Raw genomic sequence first — 21,742 nt, forward strand, 5'->3', positions numbered from 1 at the left:
TTTCACCAGCATGTTTCCTGTCACACCAGAGGAAACAAAACCTTAGACCATGTTTACACAAACATGGCTGGAGCTTACGTCGCGACACCCCTCCCCCACCTGGGACAGTCAGATCACCTTTCTTTGTTCCTCACCCCCAAATATGCACCTCTCATCAATCGCGTGAAGCCATCAGTGAAGACCATCAAGGTGTGGCCTGCGGGGGCAGATTCCTCACTCCAGGAAAGGTTTCTACACACAGACTGGAGTATGTTTGCTTCTCAAGCCACCAGGGGCTCTCACACGGACATTGACTGCTACACCTCCTCTGTACTGGATTATATCAATACCACCATTGACAGTGTTACAACCCAGAAGCAGATCACCACATACCCAAATCAGAAGCCATGGATGAACAGGGAAGTGCGACTCCTATTGAAGACACGCAACACTGCCTTCAGATCAGGAGATGCACAAGCCTATAGCACATCCAGAGCAAATCTGAAAAGGGGCATCAAAGAGGCCAAGCACTGCTACAAGCTTAAGATAGAGGGACACTTTTCCAACGCTGACCCTCGGCGCATGTGGCAGGGCATTCAGGCCATCAGTGACTACAAACCCTCTCACTCCACCCCCGCAGCCACTGATGTCAACTTCCTGAACGAGCTAAATGACTTTTATGCTCGCTTTGAAAGAGACAACAGAGAAACTGCCACCAAGCTCAAATCCTCAGCTGACCACCCGCCGATCACACTCTCCTCCACAGATGTCTGCAATGCACTGAGCAGGATCAGCGCGCACAAGGCTGCTGGACCAGACAACATCCCTGGACGCGTACTCAGGGCATGTGCGGAGCAGCTCGCTGGGGTTTTTACAGACATTTTCAACCTGTCTCTTGCCCAAGCAGCTGTACCAACATGCTTTAAATGCACTTCCATTGTGCCAGTGCCAAAACACTCCAGCCCGAAGTGCCTTAACGACTACCGCCCTGTAGCACTCACACCCATCGTAATGAAGTGCTTTGAGCGGCTGGTCCTGGCACACCTAAAAGACTCTCTTCCATCCACATTGGACTCACACCAGTTTGCCTACCGTAGCAATAGGAGCACAGAGGATGCAGTTTCCATAGCACTGCACTCTGTGCTCACACATCTGGACAATAAGAACACTTATGCACGCATGCTGTTTGTTGACTTCAGCTCAGCATTCAACACTGTCATCCCAACTAAGTTAATAGCCAAACTTGGAGACCTGGGCATCAACACCTCCATGTGCAACTGGATTTTGGACTTTTTGACCAACAGACCCCAGAATGTTCGATCAGGCTCCAACTGCTCCACGTCCATCACACTCAACACTGGTGTACCACAGGGCTGTGTGCTAAGCCCGTTTCTCTACTCCCTCTTCACCTCTGACTGCAAGCCTGTGCACGGATCTAATTCCATCGTCAAGTTTGCGGACGACACTACGGTGATTGGTCTCATCAGCAACAACGATGAGACTGCCTATAGGGAGGAGATCAAGCACCTGGCCACATGGTGCACTGAAAATAACCAGCTCCTCAACACCACCAAAACGAAGGAGCTCATCGTGGACTTCAGGAAAGTGTCAAGAGGCACACACGACACCATCCACATCAATGGAATGGCTGTTGAGCGTGTCTCCAGTTTCAAGTTCCTGGGGACCCACATCTCGGCGGACATGACCTGGACAACCAACACCTCCAGCCTGGTCAAGAAGGCTCACCAGCGCCTTTTCTTCCTGAGGACACTGAGGAAGAATCAGCTTTCCTCCACTATCCTGGTGAACTTCTATCGCTGTGCAATAGAAAGCATCCTGACCAACTGTGCTACAGTGTGGTATGGGAGCTGTTCTGTTGCAGAGCGCAAGGCACTGCAGCGGGTGGTGAAAACCGCCCAGCGCATCACTGGGACTCCACTACCTGCCATCGAGCACATCCAGAGGAAACGCTGTCTGCATCGAGCTCGCAGCATCCTTAAGGACTCCTCTCACCCAGCCCACAGACTGTTTTCTCTCCTGCCCTCCGGCAGGCGTTTCAGGTGCCTCCGGACCAGGACCAGCAGACTAAAGAACAGTTTTTTCCCCAGAGCTGTCTCTTTATTAAACTCTAACCCTCATTGATCCCACTCCCCTCATATACTGATTGACTCTCCTCTCCCTCCTCACACCTGCCTCCATTTTGTTATTTGCAATACTATAATGTTCATTTGCACTGCTGACTGTTATTACAGAAACAACTGTTTACATATGCATCTTGCACTACTACCTTGACTGGAATATGCTCAATTTGCACGGCCGACTGTTTATTTACAGTACCGACTGTTTACATATACATTTGCAATATCATACTTTAACTGTAATATGCAATTACTTCCACTGCACTTTCACTCGGATAGCTTCTGTCCAAACTTTATTTGCACTACTTTAAATCCATTGTTATACTGCTCATTTTAGCCTAACTTATACATATATCTATTTGTAAAATTCTGTTTATAGTAATAGCCATCTGTATATTATGCTCACATTCTGTTTATAGTAACACCCATCTGTATATATATATTCATAGTACATATCTATCTGTAAAATTCTGTTTATAGTAATAGCCATCTGTATATTATGCTCACATTCTGTTTATAGTAACACCCATCTGTATATGTATTCATAGCACATATCTATCTGTAAAAATTCTGTTTATAGTAATAGCCATCTGTATATTATATTCAGTACATATCTAGCTGTAAATTCTGTTCACAGTAATAGTTATCTGTATATTATATTCATAGGACAAATCTATCTGTAAATTTTTGTTTATAATAGTATTCAACTCTATATTTATCCAGTACATATCCATGTTCTGCACTTATGGAACCACTGTATATCCTGCACTTGCTGCTATTGCACTTCTGGTTAGACCTAAACTGCATTTCGTTGCCTTGTACCTGTACTTGTGTAATGACAATAAAGTTGAATCTAATCTAATCTAATCTAATCATATGCACTCCTGTAACAAAAAAAAGAAAAGAAAAGAAGTGCGGTGATGACCTCACACCGCGGTAGGCATCTCATTAACGCGATATTGCGGTGATGCGGTTATCGTCACACCCCTAGGTAGGCCTACATTAGGTGTAATTAACAACAGAAACTGAATAATGATCAAATGTAAAAATAAAACACTGCTTAGTTTTCACTGTATGAATTAAGGCCCTGTCCACACGGAGACGCGTTTCGCTGTATACGTATACATTTTTTATCGTATTGGTGTTTCGTCCACACGGATCCGGCGTTTTCGGAGACTGAAACCGCTATTTTTTTAAACCGGGTCCCAAGGTGGATAAATCTGAAAACGCCGCCCTTGCGTTTTCGTGTGTACGGCCAATCCGTATATTTTGCGAAACGATGATGTCATCACACCAAGTGTCAACTAGTCAGACACCGTTAAGTCACAGCAACTACATTTATGGTTTTTCATATTGTTCAACAAAGTTCTTGATTAAAAAAGAAAAAAGAAAAAAAGAAGCTACTGTGCCTAATATTATTGTTGTATACAGCGCGCAAGGTTTATGCGCGAGCTCCAAGTCTTCTTCTCCGTTTTTAGTGTATGTCTGAGGCAGAATTACAGCGCCACATACTGGTCTGGCATGTATACTACATCGTTTTGAGTCGGTTTCAGTGGTTTCGTGTGAACGCAGATATTTCTTGAGACGACGCCGTGTTTACGGAATTTTTTTTTTGAACGGGAAAAAAAAATATCGGATAGGGAAAGCTCTGGCTTCGTGTGGATGTGGCCTAAATATATACTGATTTTTATTAAAGCTACAAAAGTTATTTAGCCAAGAGCAGTGAGAGATTTTCTCTTTGTCTTTTGTTCATGACCCCAGTTATTGCAAGCCGTTGCGATATGCATATCGTGATATACACATTTGCGATATTTCGATAATTTCGATATATTGTGCTGCCTAAAGGCCAATTTATACTTCTGCGTCGGGTGCGCGTAGAAGGTACGGCGTAGCATACGCATTGACGTGTACCATACGTCGTACCCTTCGCCGTACCCTGACGAGCACCTCCTCAAAAATGTAACTACGCGTCGTGGCGACGCGGACCGCAAGATCTGTGATTGGTCGGCTGGATAGCATCGCGTTTCCTCCTACGCATTTCCGGAATGATCTTCTGCACTCTGCACCGCCCGCCCGCCATTTTTAAATTCCGAAGATCAGTGAAGAGCCATGGAAATAGACCAAGTGACCGAGAGATTGCTTGAAGAAGTGCGGAAATACAGCCATCTGTATGACTCCTTCAGTCGCCATTGCTCGTAGAAACCTAAACTCAAAACAGCCGCGAGGAATGTAAACACAGTGGAACATTAAAACCCACCCGCGCCAACTAGCGTTTCGGCGGTGTAACTGCAGAGCAACACAGACATTCGCAGAAGTATAAATGCTCACGACGGCGTCGCCTACGTGCGTAGCCTACGACGTACACTACGGCGTACACTCGACGCAGAAGTATAAATTGGCCTTTAGACAGTACATAAGACAACACTATAAAAACAACACTAACCAATAAAACATTATGATAAACCCACTACTTCATCTTATTACTACTCATATGATTAATCACTACAGGGACAAAGCTGTTCTTATACCTTTTTGTTGTACACTAAACCGTTGATTAAACGGAAGGTGCGGGAACTCAATACAGGGGATGATGCATGTCCCTTAAAGCAGCACTCAGTAGCTTCGGGACTTCTTCGCTGTATTCTCGCTTTTTGCTCGCAGGTTTCTCTCTAGAGCTCCCCCCACAGCTTCGGAATAGATATTTGACAACACTGTTGTAAAAACTCGTTGTTGATTCTCAGACACCAGAGGCTATAGATCAACGACATCAAAGCAGACGGGACGTTCTTTAAAACGTCTTCTTCATTCGGGTTCGGACAGCGTGAGGGAGCGCAATGATGACAGCATTTTAGCAGATTTCTTTTGGCCGTAAAGCAATTGTTTACATCGCGAGACCTGATATCACGTGAGACTTCCTGACGCAGCCCGCCGGCTCAAAGTTGCAAGTGCGTATTTTCCGCTCACGGGCACCAGGGGGGTGCGAAACGACCACCATTCAACCCGAAATAAGTAATATAACCATTCCAATGACTCCGAAGCTGTTCAGTTAAGGTAAAAAAAGTGACTTAGTTCACCTTTAAAATTGAAACACCTATTCGCTGTACCTGTAAGTAGCGACTCCCCAATCAACCCACTGGATCATTTCACAATTTGGTTAAAAGAGTTCAGGCTCTTGAAAGATAAATTCCCATACCAGGACACCAAAGAAAAGAACAAAATTGATTCGATAAAAGCATGATAAAACAGAATCAACAGTGTTTTGTCAAGTGTAACTAAAATATATTTAAATCGTTATTAAAAATGAATCTCACCCTCAAGTTGTTCTAAACCTGTATAAGTTTCTTTCTTTTGTTGAACACAAAAAAATTGATATTTTGAAGAATGTTGCTAATCAAACAGTTGATGGTTCCCATTGACTTCCGTAGTATAAAAAAAACTTTGGAAGTCAATGGGGTCCAGAAACTGTTTGATTAGCAACATTATTTGAAATATCTTCTTTTGAATTCCACAGAACAAAGAAATTCATACAGGTTTAGAACAACTTGGGGGTGAGTAAGTGATGACAGAATTTCTATTTCGAGATAAAATAGGGACACCACAGTCCAGACCACTAGAGGGCCACAGACCCCTGGTTGAGGAACATCAGCTGTAGGAGTGTGAAATGTGGCTCTCAGGAATGTTTCTTGCATTAATTATAAGAGCTCTCTAGTTTGAACCTTAATCAGCTGACATCTTTTTGAAATAAACTAGTGCTGTCAATCGATAAAAAAAATGAACTAGATTAATCACAATTTTTTTCTGTGATTGATCACAATTTAAAAAACACTTTTTACAGTTTTTATATGTTTTTTTTTTTTTTAAATACATTTTATAATGTAATCATTTCACAGATTTTCATCTCCAAATTAATGTAGAGACAACATAAAGACAGTATATTTTAAATACTTGTTTAATGGCATCTTTTTATAAATTAACATTTATTAGGCTTCAAAAAATATAATAACTTTTCATTTAAGTGAACTTCAAACAATCCTCACCTAAACCCATAATAAATGCCTAACAGGTAGGACATATACAGAAATTGAATACTTTTAAGACCAGCCTCTGCTGCACATGACACGTCTCATTCTCTCACAACTCTTTACGTTCATTTGAGACTTCATTTAACTAATTTAAGACTGCTCTTATGAGGATACTCGACAAAACGGACATTTTGGCATAATTGTGTTATTGTTTGTTCAAGCATGAAAGAGAACTCGTTTCTGGCACGCTGACAGCGCATTCTCTTTTGTCTTGTCGTGCTTTAAAGGGTAACTAAACCCTAAACCAACTTTTTTTAGTTAATGATCTGTAAGAATGGGGCTTTATTAGTGCTGTTCATTGATTCAAGTAGTTTTTTTGACATTTGTGTTGAAAGTGTTTTAATTTTACAAAATATGGTGTAAAAACGTCTGAGTGCTGCCCTCTTCAGGTTGAACAGTGGCTACTGCAGTTGAATTTTCCTATTGGAAGTTGTGGTACACTCTGACGTCAGAGGGTACCAGCTAACCACGCCCTTGCCTACAGAGAGATACGTCACAGATGCACACCCCCTCTCCACTGGGCTCTGCCTACTTTTCCAGCATTTTTCAAATATTGCCAGTGGGTGGAGTCTGGCTCTGACCAGGGGTTTAGTTACCCTTTAAAGGTTTAAAAGCATTTGCATGAAGAAGAGCGTGATCATATAATATTACACTAGCCGAAGGATGACAGAAAAAACGGATGCTGCGTTAATTGCGTTAAAGTTGACAGCCCTAAAATGAATATTTGTAATGTCTGGTTAGGGGGGAATTTAAAATCGTTAGATTAGTTTACTTCAGTTTTACCAAATGTGAAGAGAGATTACATAATCATAGATTTTTAAATAGACCTATCAGAGGTAATAATAAGAAAGCAACCTATTATGAGTTTTGTGAAAGCTTGTTTTACATTGTCTATGCTGGAAAGTTTTTAATGGCTTCATGTGTATTTGTGTGTTAGGTGGGAAAAGTGCGGTGCTGACGGCTCTGATTGTGGCCCTGGGCGGTAAAGCTCAAGCCACCAACAGAGGCTCCTCACTCAAAGGATTTGTTAAGGAAGGAGAAAGGTACAGCTCTCCTATCCTGCTTTTTCTGCATGTTGTCACAGTCTGTTTATAGTCTCTCACACTGTTTTGTGTCTTTAATGTTCAGCTCTGCAGACGTCTCCATCACTCTGAGGAACAGGGGTCGTGATGCGTATAAACCAGAAGTTTTTGGCGAATCCATCATCGTAGATCTTCGTATCTCCAGCGAGGGAATACGGACTTATAAACTAAGAAGTAAAACAGGTATACTTACAATTACAAAACCATTTTACCTTTGGGTACTCACTTACTTTGGGTAGTTTAATCTAGGGCTGTGAGATAACGTTAATTTAGAACTAATTTCAGAGGAATTCATTCTTCAAGAGGCATATTTTTTCAGCAAATATTGATTTGTCTGGTAATAGTGATTGATTAATCATGTAACAAATTCAATTGAAAGTGGTAATCAGTTGATATAAGTCCTTAAACAGGTTTAAACCTGGGATAAGTAGTGCCGAAATCAAAATAAAACCAAAATTGCCATTATGGCTTAGTGTAATTATCATGAGTCTGTGTTTTCAGCATGTTGTCGGTTGTCCTTTTTTCATACATTTTAGATCAAACAGCGTTGACGTGGAAACCAGGTGAAACATTGTGCCGTGAACTAAGAAGTTAGGCTTTTCAGTCCACAAATCAGAAACATTCACCATGGATTTAATGTAGTTACGCTAACTGTAACCATGGTATTGTGGCAGAAATAGTCATAGTCATTAATTCATTTCAGGGTTCGTACAACCTTTTGAGAGTGACATTTGTGCACTTTTCAAGGACTTTCAAGTGCTTTACACTTTTTCCAGCATTTCAAAGCTCTAAATATAATCCAGTCTAAATGTTATTTTTTAATGTGATGACCAAAAACATTATTTGTTCATCTATCAAAGATTGTCCCCATTTGTAAAACTAAAAGTTTAAAGATGTAGGAAAACTAACACGTGCCAAACAAACGTTCTTATTTAAAGGCACACTATGCAAGATTTGTACCTTAATATAACAGCTTCGAAATCATTTAGCTGGTAAACAAACTCGTAGTAGGGCGAATCATTCCGATAGCAAAGCCAATGGCAAAATCAGCAAGGCTCAAAATCAGAGAAAGCTCTGCGTGAGTGGTATTTACGGCTGTAACGTTAAATACAAGTACTCCACAGCGACTCTAGGGGTCGCTGTTTGAGAAAAACGGAAACTGCATAGTGTGCCTTTAAAAATGTAAAAAGTAAGAAATTACCACTATAACCAGTAGATGGTGGCAGAGGAGCACTTATTAGCCATTTCCACTCCATAAAATAGTGTTTTTCCCCACGCTTTGCCTTTAAAATTGATGTTTAGATATTGTGAATTCCCTATTATAAAAAATCTAATCGTCAAGAAATCAATTTTTGTCAAAGTTTGACACTTTTTGTACTAAACTATGAAGTAGGAACAGACACGAAGTCGCATAAAAAAACTTCTTCAAATTGCGAAGAATTACACAGAAAGTAAGTAAAGAGTGCTCCTTTTATAATCAATGAAGATGTCAGTCAGTTCATTATGATTCTTTAGAAGAACAATGGTACATTTAATTAGAGTAGAATATAAAAAATTTCCCTATAAAACTTAGGATGTTGTTAAAAGTAAATTTGATCTGCATCTCAACTGAAGCTTAGTGCTTTACTGTTCAAATGTGCATTTCTAAGAAATAAACATGTAATATTATTAGTAACTGCAGTTTTATATGCAGTTACTAATAATATAATTTTTTAGGATTAAATTGCCTTTTTGATTAACAATCCCCCTAAGTGCAACCAAATCAGGTACTGGCGCCACCATCTGTAGAACTTAGTGCTCATTGTTCTAAAATGTTAGTCTGGAGCCCTGTGTTGATGTATAATTACAACATTTTTGGTCAGATTGTGTAGCCCTTCAAGCAAGCACAGCAAACCTGAAGCTTTTTATTTTTGAAGGAATTTTATTTTTTAAAAAGCGTTCATCTCAAAATCATAATCTCAGTATGATTTTTTTTTTTCTCCAAACGATGGAGCCCTGAACTTTTAACGTCTGTGCTGTCGTGACAAAGGCAAGTGAAGATTTGCTGAAGTGCTCGTAATTAAAGCCAGGATCTAATTCTTTCCTGATGTGTAATCGACAGCCAGTCGAGTCAGATGTGCACATATGCTCAACATATGTGGCGTCTGTGGTGCTCCACTGGTTTAGATGGACAATTTCAGTGCTACGTTGGTACTTCATATTTAATCATACCAAATTCAATAGTTTCTTGCTTAGTAATTCACTGCAGAAAACGCACTGTGGTTGGTTGGTATGAACCATGTTTATACTCTTTAGTCAACCTGTATTTGAAGTAGTCTGGTTCATATTTATTTTGCCTTGCATGGTTTTTTTCATGGGTTTTGAGGGAAAGGGCATGTAACACAACCTGTACGTGTTTGCATCTGCCCGATTTGCTTAGCTTCTACCACATGACAGATAAATCAGCACAGAAGTCTGACTATTTGATTTATTATTTGCCTCCCTTTATAATTAGGTCACCTAGTGTCATCCAAAAAGGAAGAACTGATCTTCATTTTGGATCACTTTAACATCCAGGTATTGCTCAAGATCTTTTCAGTTTTCAAAATGCTTGCTCAAAACTATTTAAGGAATCTGTTTTGATGAATCTGTTTGGTTCTTCCGTCCTCAGGTGGACAATCCGGTCTCTATCCTTACCCAGGAAATGAGTAAACACTTTCTCCACTCCAAAGGAGAGGGGGACAAATACAAAGTGAGTCTTAATGGTTGTGTGTACGTGTGAATTTGCTTCCCTTAAGACAAATGCAAACTTGAAATTTGTATTGCTCTTTTTTTTTTTTGGTAGTTTTTCATGAAAGCCACTCAGCTTGATCAGATGAAGGAAGATTACAGTTACATCATGAAGACCAAGACCATGACCCATAATACAGTGGAGAAACACAGGGAAGTGAGTGCTAAAATAATCACACCTTTCTATGCCTTGGGTGGAGCAGCTGTGGAAAACAATTTGTGATTTGGATTGCTGAACTAGTTGTTCTTTGAGACGACTGCATAGTTTATTTCTGACACACCCTTTTCTCTCACGCAGACTCTGCAAGAACTAAAGAGAAAGTACCACGAGAAAGAAGAGCGCTATAAAAACCTGGCTTCACTCGATGAAATGCAGCAGAAGTTGGATGAGCTGAAGAATCAGATGGCCTGGGCTCTGGTCAGGAATCACCGCCAGCACAACATGAGCTCTGACTGCATGGATCTAATCAAAATTCCAAATTCCGAACCAGATTTGATCGATTTATTAATTTGTATTATATTTGGAATGGCTTTGTAATTTTTTTACGGTGTAAAGCAAATTTTGTACTTTTAACATCCTATTTCAATTAAGTTGCACACAACAACAAAACATACAGCCTGATCAGTGTAGTCTGATTCACAAACGAATGGTTAATTTGAAAGAAAACCATAACCGCAAGTTTCAACACACTATTAACACAACTCAACCAGGCCTCGCCCCTTTATTTTGCATATGCCTTGGGTGGGAATTATTGAATTGAGAAATATTGTGACATGCAGGTTCTCAGAAGAAAACTTATAACCTTCAATGGAGGCATTTCGGGGAGTTCAGAAACAGTGTGCACTGATACAGAGAATAACTCCCTTTGGATGTGCTTTGTATCTTTGCAGAACTTTTTCATCCTCAAACAGCAACATTACACACTAAAGAAAGTTGAAAATGTTAAAAGCTCTTTAAATATCTCATATTACTGAAGATTGTGAGTTGCTTTTGCTGTCATTGTCATCTCATACTGAAATGTATGTCTGTGTACATCAGGTGGCAGAGATGGAACAGGAGGTGAAGCCCATGAGAGAACGAATCGCAGCTGAAGAGAAATCCACCGTCAAATATGACAAGAAAGTGGAAGAGTGGGAGGTGATTGAATATTATCTGCAGTTCCTGTGATCCAGTATCCTCTAGTGTCATGTAGCTAGACATTTGACTACAGGATACAATCTGGTCCAGATTTCAGCTTTTAAGTAGGTGTTTTTTGGCTAGAATGAGAACGACGTGTAAAGCCATCTCTTACAATTTTTGTTTTCACAATTAAGGGTCGGGTTTTTCTGAATTACATTATTCCACAATACAGATTCAGACGTAAAAAATCTTTACATTGACAAAGCTTTGGTAACATTAAGTTGAAGACAATTTGTATAATAAGATATATCGTAATTGATTAGTGTTATTCAGTACTTATTTGTATTATTACTGTATTCAGGGCACCTTAAAATAAAGTGTAACCAAATGGAATGTAAGTAATAGCACAGCAGTCACATGGTTGTATTGAAAATACGTCAAATTTCTGGAAATGATTTTAAAAGTGCATCAAACACAAAAGTCTGTAAAACATTCAAAATTGTATGCCGCTAACCATTGAGTGCTTCCTCAGAAGTGCTTAAAGGCATAGTTAACCCAAAAATCAAAATTCTGTTACCCTCAAGTTGTTCCAAACCTGTATGAGTTTCTTCATGTATGAGATATTTTAAAGAATGTCGGTAACCAAACAGTTGATGGTTCCCATTGACTTCCACTGTAGGAAAAAAATACTATGGAAGTTAATGGGGTCCATCAACTGTCTGGTTACCGAAATTCTTTAAAATATCTTCTTTTGCGTTCAGCAGAAGAAAGAAACTCATACAGGTTTGGTACAACTTCAGGGTGAGTAAATGTTGACACAAATTTTGGGTGAACTTTCCCTTCCAGCCAATCAGATTTAAACAGCCTGTTTTGCCATTTCTTTCCATCTAGTTTTACTATAAGATTAGTTTGTTGACACAAAGCCTCTGAAGAAAGCACAGGCACATTTTTCTATCGGGCTGCATTGCTGCAAATTTATAAACACAATGATGACATGACTTCTGTTTTTTTCATCTGCTCATTAACATTTAAAGATCATCATCAGGTTCGGCAGACCAGGATTTCCTTATTCTTATTGTGTTTTGATAACAATGAGAAACACTCAGAAACCCAAATGACAAAACACAGTTATTAATGCTCCTGTAACATGCATCAATTTTTTTCATAATGATGTAGAGTAGAGACCATTTGTAACAGGAGGCCATTACTGCCAAAATATGCTCTCGGGCACAGTACATCAGGCCTGCAACCTCTTTGATATTCCAGTTGCGTTCATACTGTCATCTTTTAGCAACCCTCGGCTCCAGCCTCAAAGCTTTCTTTCTGCCATTGTTACAGAGCTCTGTTGAGTTGTACACCACCAACAGCCCTAATAGTTCTCTCATTGTGAAGAAAATGCTAATTCAAATCTAATTATGTTTGACTGACAGTAATGTGCGGTGTCTATTTTGGGTTTTGATTGTTTGTAGGGGAAAGTTCAGGAGGCCAACAGGATATTCCAGCAGTTGCAGGATCAGCTGGAGGGTGTGACGGAGCGGATGCAGCAGCTGCAGCCACAGTGTGCTGAGCTGAAGAGCCGAGCACAGGAGCGCAACCGAGATCTCAAAGCAGCCGAGGTGCAAAATCCAACTCTCAAAATCTCACAAACATGCATGCACAGCACAATAGGTTGGAAACTCTAGCCTTGTTCAGACTGATAGTCCAGGTCTGATTTTTGTGCATATACGATTGGAATCGGATCATATTTAGCAAGCAGGTGTGAAATACGATTTTTATAAATCAGTTGCAAGCTATTGAAATCCTATTCAAATCACACTTCTGGAAATCCATTTCAGTCCGACCGCTCTGATCTGATTTCGCACAGCTTTGCTTTTTTTTTGTCTCTTTTTTTTTTTTTACCAAGTGAAACCTAAACATGAAGGATGTTGGAAACATGCTGAAAGTCGCTGCAGAAACAAGGTTGTATTGTTGCTGCGAAGTGCAGGTTGAGTGGAAAATAACAATATGCTGATAGTCGGCCTGGTCTACACACGATTAAACAATGCGACGACTCTCTTGAAACAAAACAATAGATCCCTATGGAGCTATTCACACTGGGCATGATCAATAGTGGCTTGACAAAGCAAGATAATTTTTTTTCTGACTAGTTTTATGATTATTTTCCCTGTCGCCCTGTGATAAAATGGGCCGTCCAATTAGATTTGAGCTTTAGATCACGTGCCCGGAGCAGTTGCTGTTGCACAAATATAAATAGAAAACCAGTGTAAACACAGAATAATAGTACTCCGGAAGAGAGAAGAGAATAGATGTTGAGTTCTTGTTATCGTTGGTGCCTGTGACAGAGAACTTTTTGAGGAGTGCAAAATAACAATCAGTATTTATTGATATTTTGAATAGAATATATGACACACACACATTCAATAGCATCTGCTCCAGTTTATTTGAGTTCACATGGCTTCTCTTCTTCCCATCAACTTCCAGTGGCAATCTTAGTTGAAAAGTGTGCACATCTGGAGAAATATTGATTTAATAGGAGACGTAACACAAGAGAGTGAGTGAAAAACACATACAGAAGCAAAGCAACAAACACGCATAAAACGTAACAGTCTCACATGTTTACTTCATATTTATTTTTTACAGAATATAATTTCTATTCATTTTCCTCTGAATTATGCAACCTGTTTTCTTCCAGGTGCCAGTGTGTTATGAGTCAGAGAGCGCTCATTCGGTCTAGATTTGTCAATCATATTATGTGATCATAACTTTTTCCCTTCTGGATGTCGACGTCCTGTATTCTTCCTCGTTCTGAGTTCCATACATAAACAACTGAGAGAAACGTTTCTACAAATGAAACATGAAGCAAAATAGACTTGTGATTACAACGAAATAAAATGTTCTTTATGTATGTGGCTCGGGTATTTTTATAGCAAAGGATGTTTACATTAGAAATGGTTAGAAGGTGTAGCGTTCAGTCCATTATAAAACACTAAAAATAATGCATGTCTGCCCATTATATAGAATTCAACTTTATTTCAAGACTCAAGGTCTATTAGAAAAGAAATTTATTAAACGAGACAATTATACCAATATTTCTCATAGTATCAAAATCCACTTTAGATCGCAATCGGAAGTCATTACAAGCACCCGATGGTTTAAAGTGGGTTTTGAGCAAAAACAGTAATCTTATAAATTGTGTGTATCTTGATGCTAATTGTAGTTCTAATGCACCTGTTACTTAGCTGATTATATTTTATGATGTATTTTGATGTATTTATTTAAATAATTATTGTAAGGTCTTGTCAGCATTATAGATAGTTTGTGTTGCTGGTGTAGTAACAACATTTATTTATCTCAATTCACTGTTGTATGTTGTGCAGCAGGTGAGCTTAAAGCCATGTGGAAAAACCTACGAGATACACAAGAAAAAAATGCATTCTTGGTCAGAGCCATCTATCGAGCAGGCGTGAATTAGCCGAAGGCGAACAATCATTTCACGTTCGATGTGAAAGCACCATTTGTCTATGATTTGCTTCACTTTATCGCGTCACGCTCTGTGTCAAAGGGCCTTAAAGCAGTGCATGCCAGCCTCCTACGTTCTGCTGCTGCTTCATTAGGCATATTATTCCAGTGCCATGGCCACACATCATGTTGTAAGACAACATCTGTATTACAAACCCCTCCATGTTGCTGTTGTGTTTTTAGGGCTGGGCATTGACAATTTCCACGATTTGATTCTGATTCAAAAATGTTACGTTTCAATTTGATTTGATATCGATTAACTGGGAAAAAAATATCTTAAATAATGCTGTAAACCTATTCAGGGAAGCCCAGTTAGTACATCACTATAATATTAAAGGTTGAAATGAACTGATTTGTTGGCTGCTTACATTTAAAGTACACGTAAGAAAGATGAATCGATATCGGTTCTTTAGAATGAGATTTAAAAAAAAAAAAAAAAATTTAAACCAGCTTTTACCAACACAACGTCATTACCATAGAAACCAATGCAGATATTCTGCTAAATGAAAAATGTATCCACAGGACACACAAATCGGATCTGAACAGTTGCCTTTATGCTCTCACATCTCAGTGGTGATTGGTTGACGGAGGAGAAATTCTCTTTGTTTTTGTTTTTCTGGCTTAGGCTGGACTTCATCGGAAAAAAACGAATTTAAGAGACCTTGAGAAGGATAAAGCTCAGCTCAACAAGCGTATCCAAGAACTCAAACGGAGGTACTTGAAAAGTGCACCGAAAGGAAACAATGTTACACAACATTATCCTTGTACCATTTCCAGCTGTTACATTATGACCCTTCCCCTCCTCTCTGTCCAGCATAAGTCAGGCGAACTCAGCTGACACTCAGGCTCGTGTGGAGAGGATGAATCACATTCAGGCTGAGCTGGAAGATCTTAGTTTCCAGGACTCCACTCTGGCTCAGCAGATCGATCAGTTTAAACAGGCCTGCGACTCTGCGAAAGAAAGACTGGGCAGAATGAGGTTAGTGCAGATGTTGGTAAATGGGTTTCACTAAATAAAGGTCTTCCATGATCAAGCCTTGAAATATCTGGGAAATTGAACATTTTCATATCTGGAAAAGTCACACCATTTAAAATATTTTTTTATGGAAATTTCCATGTTTTTTATAGACTTGTAATGGTAGTTAAATAGTGGTATTGAAACCTCTCTATAGAGTGCCAGCCCACTTTTTCAGCAGCCTTAGTTCAGGAAATATTTTTCCCAAAGGGATTCTATAAAAGTCTATGTTTAAGAGTTAGACATTACATGTAAGACATACAGTACTGTGAAAAAGTCTTAGGTATGTTAATATTCCAAATATATATATTAACATGCCTAAGACTTTTGCACAGTACTGTATAAGAAAAACACAGCATTGCACATTTTTATTTAAAGCAAATTTTAAAATTGAACAAAAAGACAAAGGTTCAAGACTGTACTTTGTGGCTTTATTGAGGGAAAGGACATTAAGTCTCATGAACAATCTCATGAAGCATCGCAAATTACATAATCGCATTAAGAACAATGGAGAAATATAAATCTTTTTATTCACAGATGTTGATTATATAGAAACTATTTATTTTACATTGATTGCAAAACATGTATATTATGCATACAAATATTTAAGTAGTTTGAGAGTGTAGGAACTCTACGTCATTCGCAGAGCTTCATGGAAGTGAGTGGGTGCAGTGTTTCCGCTACATTCATTCTGCCATGGTGGTCCGCCACACCAAAAATCATCCCGCCACGGCTGCAGCTTCTCATTGAGGTCCGATATTGTGCATACTATTGTGTTATTGTCAAGCCCCACTAAAGGCATAAAAAAAAATTGTGAAGTACCATAAAGTTTTCGTGCACTATATTTCAAGACTTCTAAAGTCATTCGAGAGCATAATGTGAGGTAAAAATGAATATTTAAGTCGTTAAGTTAAAGTGAATGGAAACTCATCTCTCCTCAGTCATTCTCCATTCAGCATTCAAACAGCGCTTCGTGTTCGGTTACGACAGTAACGCGATGACACTCTCTCCAAGATCAATGTTCCCATTATTATACTTTATTTGTAGATAAAGGTCTATGGTTTACATAAAATGACTTTATCTTGGAGTTTATTGCGCTTTCTAAATCATATTCCTTTCTCCCGGGTGTCTGTTAGATTACAGCACTGGAGTAGAGAGCACTATCAATTGTCCTTCATGCGCACTGTAACTGAAATTTAAAACTGTTAAAAGAAAAGGCTCATTAAACTGTTGCAGAGATATAATACACTAAGCACCAAATATCTCTTCGCTTTGTGGTTTGAACTTTTCAATGCGAAGCGCTGCACGCTGTAACCTCACGTTGCTTAAAGTGCATCATTCTGTGCACGGGATGCGCATAATCGCTTTGCCGCTCTAAATGGAGCCTATCATATTATAATACTTATGGGAGGTTTAAACACCTAGGGCAATTCACCTCATGGGCGACGCCCCCTCCCCATGGGCCTGCCAACACAGCTGGAAAAAAGCACTGGGGTGCTAAAAAGTTATTTTGGTGTTACTTCTCTGATTGGTGGACATTTCTCTGAAAAATAATGGGTTATGTAGTTTTTCACAAGGAATTCTGCTTTCATATGATTATAAAATTTTTAAAAAAGCTGAAATAAAGCAGGCCGATGCTTCAACAGAACCATAATACCATCTTTTAACAACCTCATAGCTCACAGTAAGTCTGTTTTTTAAGGGTTATCGTTATTCGTTATCGTTCAAAATCATTTCCCCTATGGAGAAAATGAATGGGATTTTTACTCTTGGAACCTGACTGTGGCTTTCTATTACTGACACTGACCATGGGAACTCTTTATACAGACAATCCCAGCAGAGTTTCTTGCTTTTATTGAAATTCTGACCACATAATTCATAATGAAACGTATTAAATTTGGGTGGGAAAAGGGTCAAAATGAAGCATTTCTAAAAAAAAATATGTGGGCTCCACTGGATCTTGAACAAATGCTTCTTGTCTGTTGACTTATCTCACTTTTACTTTCTTTTCATTCTGTAGCCGTGAAAAGCAGGACCTGCAGCGTTTGATAGATTCTAAGCAACGTGGCCTGGCTGCTATGGAAAACAGTCGAAATAACCAAATTTGTCGTTTTGGAGAGCACATGCCAGCACTGCTGAGGGCTATAGATGAGGTTGACCGCCGGGGTCAGTTCAAGAGGAAACCCGTTGGACCACTCGGTAAGTATCCTGAACTTTACAGCTTGGACAAGTTACTTCTCTCTCATTTATTTCAGGATGTAGTTTAGCTCTTAAGCCCACAGTATACTTCAGTTTACGCATACTCATGCAGGGATTAAAGTTCTCCGTCGCTACGACGGATTTCCGTTAATTGCAGGGTTCCAGTCTGTCCATAATGTCTTAAATTCACTTTTCATAAATTTAAGGCCGTAAATAGGCTTTCATTTCTCAAATAGTGTAATAAATGTCTTAATTTTAGTTTGAATAGGTCTTAAATTAAGGAAAGACGAGGTGTATTGTATTCACCCTTCTGAGGGGGATGTGATCAAAGCCTGGAGTGGAGCAAAAGCACGTTCCTCTCTCCACTCTAAGCATTCTGTAATCACTTCGCTTATGGTCCACTCCGGGTTTTCAATTACCGCTCACGGAAAGTGCATGTCAGGCTACAGTTGAGCGCTGAGGTAGAGAACTATATTTCAGTTACCGTGGACACACTTATAATGCAGGTAGGGCTGGGCGATATATCGATATATTTTTAAATGCGATATGGAATTAGACCATATCGCATATATCGATATAGTTCAAATTTGCGCTGTGATCCTTGCTCCCCGCGCCCCTCTCCTCCGCTCCTCCTTTTCCACTCTGCGTGCGTTTAGAGCATGTTATGTTATGAGAGGCGAATAATGACTACTTCAGAAAACCCAGCACAATACGATTGGCAGTGACATAAGTGTACGCTGAAATAAAGTTTTTCACCTCAGAAAGACGGACTTTCTTGTCCTGTCAGCCGTTATCGTTTTCTCGTAGCGCACACTCTTCAATTGCACGCGCAAATGCGGCGGCGCGTGCTGTATATCGCCTCACTGTATATAAAGTGCAAAAGAAACTACGAGCATGCAACGCCATTAGCTACGTTGTAAATTACACGAAATAAAAGTAATGCCGGTATGATTTTCATTCTATTCACCAGGAGCAGTTTCCATGTTTCATTAACAGTTATTGTTAATATTGTGTATTCACCATGGTAACTGTCGTTTCCATATTAACCCCAAAATGCCACTATTTTTCTTTGTGTTATTTTTTATATTTTTAAATGACTGTAGTGGCTCATTCCAACATTGTATTAACAAAAACTAGTTTGGAACTGCTATTTAATAGCTTTAGCATAATGTTTATTTATTAGTAGGCTACTAGTCTTTACTATTAGTCATATTCTTACAATTTATGTTAAATAAAGGGGAAAAGTACTTGTGTGTGTTAACAAATTTTGTGTAAACGTGTTATAATTTGCCTATATAATATATACGTGTATATGTATGTATATATATGTATGTATATAGGCAAATTAGAACAAGTTTAAACAAAATTTGTTTATATTAGATGTAAACTTTGATAATCATAATTAATAAATCGCAATTACAATTCGAAGGGAATAATCGGCAATTATGATTTTTCTAATAATCGTGCAGCCCTAACTTAGGTGAAAAAACCTGTTTATTATTTATTCATTTGATTTTGCAACTGTTCACTGATACGCCTACTGGCAATATTAAAGCAGTTTAAAACGTATCCCCTTAAAACGCTATTGGTCTCGACTATTTAAAAAGGTATATGACTTGGCCTAAAAAAAAATTTCAGTCAGAAGAATTTTTTTCACTTTAATCCCTGCTCATGCCAATGCCTATGTTGACACGCGCTTATGTGAAATGATCAAAATATACCGCAACTCTAGTTAAAATTAGTATAAAGACAGTTTTATTCATCATAACTTCTGAAGAGAAAAAGATCAAATACTAGACAATGATGAAACTCACACACACCATCAAATGGAGTATACTTTGTAGGGCTGTCCCCGACTATGGATTTTCATAGTCGAATCAGAATCGTCATGTCTTGCCTATAGTCGACTAATAGTTGAATCATGTGTATGGGGGCGGGGCTTTAACGTTTCAAAGCCGCGATGTACAGAAAATCACACAAAGATAAAGAAGAAAATTTATAAAAACATTTTTGATCAATAAAACTAAGAAATAACATAAATAACTCCAGAAATGCCACACTGCAGATTTGCATTTCACATGCAAATCAAATTAAATCGGCTAAATGACCTGTGCGAGCAGGCCAGCCTACAGCACAACATTGATGCACCGAAAAAATAAACAATTAATTTACTAAATTAAATTAGAACAGAATATACCTTTCTAATAAATAAAAATACAAAACGAAATAAATCAGAATCAAGTCACAGGATGAGGAGCAAATGTGTGCAAAATGCCTAAAGTGCAGGGGAACATACATTCAAAACACAAGTCACAAATAGTTAGATTAGATAACCCTGACAGATTAATAAATAAAATAAAAATAAAGAAATGATTAAAATAACGATAGTATCCAGAATTTTCAACTTTGTCTTTTTAACTGCAGAAACAACAATAAATGCTAAACTGGAGAGGCAGTCTTTTTAGCTAAAAATGTTCACAGCATCCAAAAATAAAATTAGAACCGGCTGAAAAGTTTTGAAATCACTTGTACCTGATCGAGAGAACAAATCCTGAAAGTCTTTCACTCTGTCTGTCCGTTGGAGTCTTTTCAAATTGTGCGCGCGGATAAAATACATTCTAACGTGAAACCCAGTCTAAGCGTGAAACATAGCGATCATGGTTTTCCTGATGCTAAATCCAGCCTTGGAGAATATCCTTTCTGATGGTGTACATCCACTCTTTAGATTTTCTTATCCCAGACATTGTTAAAGATTTAAATCCTTGCCGCGAAGACGCTCCTCTGTCGGTCACGGATTGAAAGTGAAACTCAAATCTGTCACGGGGTGTTTGGATTTATTCACGCACGTTAAAAAATATTTATTAAAAGCTTCTTTCTTTGCACATTTTTATATACAGCATTATCATAATAGGCTGAATATTAACGTATTGACATAAAAGCTAGTTCTATGTGAAATCAGACATTGAGCGCCCTCATATAGCCAACGTGGCATGATCCTCGTTTCATAACACCTCTGCGAAGATTCGACCGTGAGTTCGGTAGTCGAATCAGGCTCCTCCTATCGAAGCATCGAATCTTCGACTATTCGGGGTCACCCCTAATACTTTGAAAAGCAATGTCATATGGAATTCTTTTGTTTCTAGGATTCTGCATCCGACTTCGGGATCCAGAGCTGGGTCTTGCAGTGGAGAGCTGTCTGAAATCTCTGATGTTAGCTTTCTGTTGCGATAACTACGCTGACGAGAGAGAGTTACAGAAAATCATGAGTCGCTGCTTCCCGCCTGGCAGAAGACCTCAGATCATCGTCAGCGCATTTACTGACACGCTCTACAATGTCGGCAGCAGGTAGCTGAAGATCACCTGACCTGCAAACTTATTTAGCAATGGTTACCTAATGTTTTCTGTTATTCTTATTTTTCTGCTTTATTTTAATTTCCTGTAAATGTGTTTTGACAGTATTAAATGCTGTTAATATACTGGTAAATCCACATTTGGTTTGCATCTTGAGTTGTTTTGTAAAAGGTCATATTTGCAGGAATTTTTTCTTTCTAATGTCACCTGGAAACATGACTACATGTGCACCAGTAATGTGATTATTTCTAATAATCAGAGTAAGAACTTAAGCACAGTTAGATGCTTACATGTCAAGAGCAAACCTCTTCACTCCCGTTCACATGGTTTTCATTATTCTGATTATTCACAGAATTGTGGTTATTTTTACCACCATTATTCACTTACCCCAATGCGCAGCACAAATGATGAACTCACATACAGTTGTTTAATCTACTTGCATCAAATAGAAAACACATTTCTATGGGCGTGTCTAAAATGTCTTAATT

General features: G+C 38.9%; 1 protein-coding gene across 2 annotated transcripts in view; it reads left to right on the plus strand.

Moving 5' to 3' along the window:
- Nucleotides 1-21,742, plus strand: part of LOC309501628 (structural maintenance of chromosomes protein 6-like) — a 39,817-nt gene that overhangs the window by 7,670 nt on the left and 10,405 nt on the right. For both annotated transcript variants that reach the window (XM_082173776.1, XM_082173775.1), the window contains exons 4-15: nt 7,137-7,242; nt 7,328-7,464; nt 9,776-9,837; nt 9,932-10,012; nt 10,106-10,207; nt 10,349-10,468; nt 11,090-11,188; nt 12,640-12,786; nt 15,315-15,403; nt 15,504-15,668; nt 17,725-17,903; nt 21,047-21,248. In XM_082173776.1, the coding sequence (XP_082029902.1) occupies nt 7,137-7,242; nt 7,328-7,464; nt 9,776-9,837; nt 9,932-10,012; nt 10,106-10,207; nt 10,349-10,468; nt 11,090-11,188; nt 12,640-12,786; nt 15,315-15,403; nt 15,504-15,668; nt 17,725-17,903; nt 21,047-21,248 (1,489 nt within the window). The remainder of the gene's footprint in view (nt 1-7,136; nt 7,243-7,327; nt 7,465-9,775; nt 9,838-9,931; nt 10,013-10,105; nt 10,208-10,348; nt 10,469-11,089; nt 11,189-12,639; nt 12,787-15,314; nt 15,404-15,503; nt 15,669-17,724; nt 17,904-21,046; nt 21,249-21,742) is intronic.

Source organism: Leuciscus leuciscus, assembly GCF_965113295.1.
Source record: "Leuciscus leuciscus genome assembly, chromosome: 6".
NCBI classification, from domain to species: Eukaryota; Metazoa; Chordata; class Actinopteri; order Cypriniformes; family Leuciscidae; genus Leuciscus; species Leuciscus leuciscus.